Here is a 6,254-nt window from a genome sequence, read left to right on the forward strand (position 1 = left end):
TGACTTGCGTGACCTTATCAATTTTTTGAGACGACTCATACTCCTTACCCTGCCCCCTTGCCTAGAATACAATAAATAGCAGCGAGTCCAGGCCACTACAGGTCTTGGTGGTAGTGGTCCCCTGGGGCCTAGCTGTTTTTCTTTCTGTCTCTGTCTTATGTCGTTATATCTACGATCTCTCGTCTCCACACATGAGGAGAAAAACCCACAGGCCCTGTAGGGCTGGTCCCTACACTTGTTCAAGGTAGAGAGAGAGTTAGAGAGAGGGGAATATTGGGATGGATTCATGATGTATGACCTGCTTGCCCACTCCCCTGAGCTCCAAGAGGGCCTTAGAGAATACCCCCTTCACCAAGACTTAGAACAATAAATTGGTGAGGAGAGCACTGGCATCCTTGGAAAACACTGTCATGGTTGTCCACTTTTGGACAGGAAAAAGTGGAACATACAGCAATTCAAAAGCTGTTATTGTTGTTGTTTTTCCTCCAACTTCAACAAAGATGAAGCCAGGAGAGGCAGAGGCTTGGTAGTAGGTCTTGGGCAGCAGACAAAAGGATGAGCTACCAGAACAGACAGAATAGACATTAGGGACACAGAGTTAATAAGAGTGGATTGACCTGCGGGCTGTTTAAAAGATGTCCCTGCGACTGAAACAGAAGAGCAGCCCACTCCTCTGTCGAGCCTGCTTCATCTGTAAAGTCCTCCTACCCTAATATCTAGGTCTGGTGAATGAAGCCCTGATTTGAGGACGCTATGGAGAATGAGAGCTCCTCGATGAATTCCCAGAAGACCTATCCCGACTAGCTCCAGGCCAGGTACCACGCCTGCAAGGGCAGGAGCAGCATCGCACCTGCCTCCTAAGTGCAGACCCTAAAGCAGGAGGTCTCCATCAAGGGCAGTTTTCTCAGAATTACCCTAACCCCTTGGTCCTGGGTAGGGTTCTGGCTGGACATAGTCTGGAGTGAGGATCTGAGTGAAACCGCACCGCGAGGGCGACATTTCCCACTCAGACAAGGAATCTGGCAAGACCAGGGTCTGGCAAGTCGGCTCCGCCATTTCCACCCTTGGAGGCCCCGGCCTCGCCCCCTCGTGCCTCGCAGGCGCCCTGGTTCCAGCCAACCCCCGGCAGGGGCGCGAGCTGTCGGGAGAGGGGCAGCCGGTATCCATGACATGTCCTCTGGCGGCGGCTCCCTGGGCCTCCTGGCCTGGCTCCTGCTCCTTCAGCCCTGGCCCTGGCAGAACTGGGCGGGCAGGGCGGCGCCACTCCTTCCCTCTGCTCTCCTCTCAGAGGAGGGCCGCGAGAACCCCAAAGCGAGCCCGGCCTCAGGACCTGCGGCGGGCCCCCCACCCAATCTGTTTACGTCCTTCCCAGGTGACTCACTGCGTGGGAGGCCCGCAGGCGGAGGTTGGGCGCCAGGCTGGGGCAGGTGCTACCTGGTAGCCCGGGGAATCTGAAGCGTGGCTTGGAGCCCTGGGGGACATGGCTCCTTCTTGGCTGTCGTCGGGGCACCCCGGGGAGTCAAGTCCTGTGTCTGTGTCTTTGAGTGAGTTCTTCATCCTACACTATCCTCACCCCAGTGTGTGGCCGAACCCCTCTGAGAATCGTGGGAGGAGTGGACGCGGAGGAAGGGAAGTGGCCCTGGCAGGTGAGCGTGAGGGCCAAAGGCAGGCACATCTGCGGCGGCACCCTGGTCACCACCACGTGGGTACTGACGGCAGGCCACTGCATTTCCAGGTGAGGAGCGACACGCGGGGCTGGGGGGCCTTCTGGGGCCAGGCCGGCCCCCTCAAGCACCCACTGAGTTCCATTGCCCTGGCAATTTGGCAACAACGAAACAAAACTCACAGTGAAGCCGGAGGGGGTCTCTGCATTGGTCGTCTTGCTATAGGCATGTCTAAGTTGGGCAGGCAAACCAAGTTTGAGAGTGATCAAGGAAGGGTTTTTGGTGATGGAGATGGGGTGGTAGGGGTAGTGGCCCGGGAGATTGAGGCCAGTTTGAGAAACATTGGAAATGTATGGAAAAGGCACAAAGGATGTTTCCTAGGCCTTTTCTTAGAGGCATGTCCTCTCTCCCACAGCCGCCTCCGTTACAGTGTCAAGATGGGAGATCGGAGTGTCTATAAGGAAAACACAAGTGTGGTGGTCCCTGTGCGAAGAGCTTTTGTCCACCCTAAGTTCTCAACAGTTAAAGCCGTTCAAAATGACCTTGCCCTTCTCCGGCTCCATCATCCTGTGAATTTTACCTCAAACATCCAGCCTATCTGCATCCCTCAGGAGAATTTCCAGGTGGAAGCTAGGACCAGGTGCTGGGTGACCGGATGGGGCAAAACACAAGAAGGTGGTGAGACTTCAAGGCAGGAAGCAAACTTAGGGCAGAGAGGAGGCACCCTTACCCCTGGAGTCGACAGGAAGGCTACAGAGAGGAGCAGGGAGGCAGACTGCCTGGTGGGTGGCAGGTTGTGAGGGACACACAGTTTAGCAGCTGTCAGGGTCATGGTTCCTGGTTGTCTTGGGTGACACCGGAAACGGGGTTGAGTTCTTTTGTTGCAACACAAATATTTGATGGCAGCCATTTAGGAAGACTTTTAGTCCTGGGAACTGGAGTTGCTGAGCCAAGAGAAGAAGAAACACATGGGCAACATCTCCTTCTGTGGATTTGTGGGGGCACTGTGCTTGACTGGTTTGGGGGGATTTTTAGGTTCCCTGGACAGAGCCAGATGCTATAAAATTCTCCCCAGGAACACCTCAGAGGGCAATGAGTTGTCTGCCAGTCAGAGCTGCTCTTCATTGGAAGCACCTGCCTTGGTGGATAGGGTATTTTCTGTTCCTGGAGATGTAGAGAGAACCAGAAGACTCCTGTTGGTGGGGTGTGGGCCCTCCTATCCCTGGGGAGAAGCTGGATTTGGTACTTCTGGGGCATTTTCTGCCTGAGAGTCTGTGATCCTGCTCTAGACAGTAAAGATGCTTTACTGATGCACAGGACACACTCTCACTATTACTACTGATACTTAGAGTGACGATACTTGGTTGTCATTTCTCAGGTTGGCAAGGCCTTGCCTCTCCCTCTCCTGAAATATTCTTCCTGTTTCTGTCTTGGTTTTGTTTCTTACATCCTCCTCTCCTCATATCAACTTTGGGCCTTCTGTGTCAAATGAGAAGAATACTCACTGCCTTGTCTTTTTCCAGAGGGGTGCTGGGTGCTTAGGGGCCTATTGTCCACTTGTGCAGATCTGATGATCTTCTTTGATAGGAGGGAAACTTACATCAGAAATTCTCCAGGAGGTGGACCAATACATCATGCGCTATGAGGAATGTAATAAGATAATAAAAAAGGCTTTGTCATCTACTACGGATATAATTAAAAAAGGGATGGTCTGTGGCTATAAAGAACAAGGAAAGGATTCTTGCCAGGTAAGTTCATGGATCCTTTCCCCATTCCCAGATGGCAGAGTCTGGGTTATTTGCTGCTTCCTCTATTCACGCCTAGTTGAGTTAAAGAGATTCATAAAGGGAAACCTGCCATGGCTGCCCTAACTTGGCCTGGTCTGTTCTTTCAAAAGGGAGGAGCACTGCCTGGGGGCACTGCTGGTGTGTGGGAAAGTTGGGGTGGGAAATGCTAATAACATATGCCGTACTAATTGAGGTCCTCCTATGTGATGCTCACCATGCCAGTGTGGACATTAACCCTCATTATCTCAGTTAAGCCACACCACAACCCTGCAACATAAACATCACACCCCTTGTATGAATGTGGAAGGCGAGATCCAAGTACGTTACTCAGGATCCTCCTGTGAGTACCAACTCCCAGACCCACGCTCTTCCCTCGGCACCAAGCTGCCTTCCTGAGGAGGGGCCATTTGAGCTGGGTCTTAGAGAATGAGTATTTGGATTTCTTGGAAAGAGGAAAACAGCATTGTAAGGAGAGGGAATAGCATGTGCAGTGGCTCAGAGGTCTGAGGGTACTTCTCATGTTAAGGGACACTTTACACATTTGGAGCAATGAGGCAGCAGATGTGGCTGAGAAGTGGGTTGGAGTCAGAATGTGTATGGCTTGGAGTGCAGTGCCAATTTTCTAGATTTTGCTCTGGCAGGACTTGGGAGGGGGCTTTGGTGAGCATAATTAGATTTGCCTTTTCGATAAATGACTCCCTGAGCTGTGTGGTGCATAGACAGAAGTCTAAATGCTTGTTTTCATCACCTAGGCCATGATAAATTGAGTCCTGAGCAGTGCCTGGAGCAGGGAGGCAAGTGAAGGTGTTTTTGAGGTTGACCTATCCGTTCTTGTTGACTGACTGCGTGTAGGAGTGGGGGTGAGGGAGAGGTTCAAGAGGACCCTATTTTTCTGACTGAGATGGTTGGTCAGCAGAGGAGGTTTGGGAAAGGACATGCAGAATTCTGCTTGAGTTGGAGGGTGTGGAGCTGGCTATGTAGGTTAGGAGTTGTAGAGAAACTTCAGGCTAAATACAAGGGTTTAGGGGGCTGCCATGCTGAGGTGATGTTCAAGACGTTTAACAGCCACTATGGTTTGGAAAATGAGAAGTCATCATTTTCTCAGAGCATATTAAAGTTTTCCCCTTAACTTTTTAGTTCCCATGCTCACATATTCAGTTGTCATATTCACAGAAATCTGGGCAGTGGGGCCTTTGAGGTGCTGGAGGAAGCCCTATGTGTGCCTGTCTCCTCAACACCTTGTAGTACAGTCAGTCTGCTCTGATATAGATCCTATTCAATTTCTGAAGTTCGTTTCTTTCTCTTTCTCCAGGGAGATTCTGGGGGTCCCTTGGCCTGTGAATATGATGACACATGGGTCCAGGTAGGGATTGTGAGCTGGGGCATTGGCTGTGGTCGCCGCGGATTGCCTGGAATTTATACAGAAATTGGTGTCTACAGTAAGTGGCTGATGGCAGTGGTGGCTCAGGCTACCTGTTCGTATCCAGCAGTGTTCCTCATTTTACTCCTGCATCTGCTGCGGCCCCTGGGCATCCTGGTGGCCCTGTGATCACCCCAGTCCACTCCCCTTTTGTTTCTGAGTCTTATACTAGGCCTCTCTTCCAACCTCCCACTCCTTCCCAATGCCCTTTCTGCAAATCCCAGTTGGAATCCACGGACCCTCTGGAGATCCATACAATAGAGCATGGCAGGGAGACTGGGGCCTGGAAAGTGCCCCTGCCTGGTGCTCTGGTCACCTGCCTGAGCCACGCCTGCACCAGGGCTGTGCGCTGGCTGGTGGGAAGGAGGGAGTGAACCGACTGCAGCTAGAGGGCCAGCTGCCCTGCCAGGTGGGCCATGGTGACTCATCAATATCTGGGGGAACACCTATCAAAGAAGAGACATCATCAATGGTGAAGCAAGCGTTCAACGTGTTTCTGGTGTCAGGGCTCCCACCTGAGACTTTGAGAAACCAGCCAGCTGGGTGATTGCTCAGAGAGAGTGAAGGAGGCGTTACCAGGTCCCTGCAGAGGTGTGAGGCCTGGGACTTCCACTCTGGCTCCACTGTCTGGGGCTGGGAGAAGATCCCCTGCAGCCCAGTGTGGATCCATCTGCGAGTGGACAGCCTCTGCCACACTAGTTCTTTTGGAGCAACCCATTCTTGGCATCCCCTTCCTCAGTGCCCTAGTGACCACTTTCAGGGACACTGCAAGTTGTATTGAGTCTGTTATGGAGTATGGAGTTCTCAGAAATCAACTAAATAAATATTCGGAGAGTCTCCCGTATTCTGCATGTCTACTGGCCTGGTTATTGGGGACACTGAAGAGAACTTACCTCACATTAAACTTAGGAAGATGTTGATGATTCTTTTTAAACTAAAGAGTGAGAGGGGTAGTCTCTGCCTACCCAGTTGTGAGTTGGATGGGTGGTTTTAGACAGTTGGGTTTTGCTGCCTATGCTCTCCATGGCCATCAGCATTTCCGCATGGAGTTTTGTAGCTGAATTTGCTAGTCATTGCATCTGGGAAGGAGGAAGTGAGAGAAACTGGAAGCAAGAGAGGGATCAGGGCACTACATCCCAAACTACATCCTCCATTTTCTGCCTATTTCTGCCTCTCCTTCTCCAAACCTTGAGCACCAGATCACTTTAATCAGGCTCTATGGAAAACACAGGGCTGAGGGTTAGGGAGATGATGGGTTGGGGTGCTTACTGATTCTGACCATTTCCCTCATTACCCTATGGGTCCCAGGGTAGTTCTTTGATATGATGCAGACCATATTATTGCTTCCAGTTTCCTCCTTTGTTTATGAAACATTGAAGTTGC

General features: G+C 51.5%; 1 protein-coding gene across 1 annotated transcript; it reads left to right on the plus strand.

The window, feature by feature from the left end:
- Positions 1-1,170: 1,170 nt before the first annotated feature.
- On the plus strand, positions 1,171-5,000 carry PRSS42 (protease, serine, 42). The gene is made up of 5 exons (XM_011981144.1): positions 1,171-1,384; positions 1,579-1,735; positions 2,080-2,339; positions 3,252-3,412; positions 4,764-5,000. The coding sequence occupies exons 1-5, from the start codon at positions 1,171-1,173 to the stop codon at positions 4,998-5,000; spliced, it is 1,029 nt and encodes a 342-aa protein (XP_011836534.1).
- Positions 5,001-6,254: the final 1,254 nt, after the last annotated feature.

Source organism: Mandrillus leucophaeus, unplaced genomic scaffold (genome assembly GCF_000951045.1).
Source record: "Mandrillus leucophaeus isolate KB7577 unplaced genomic scaffold, Mleu.le_1.0 Scaffold22, whole genome shotgun sequence".
Lineage (NCBI taxonomy): Eukaryota > Metazoa > Chordata > Mammalia > Primates > Cercopithecidae > Mandrillus > Mandrillus leucophaeus.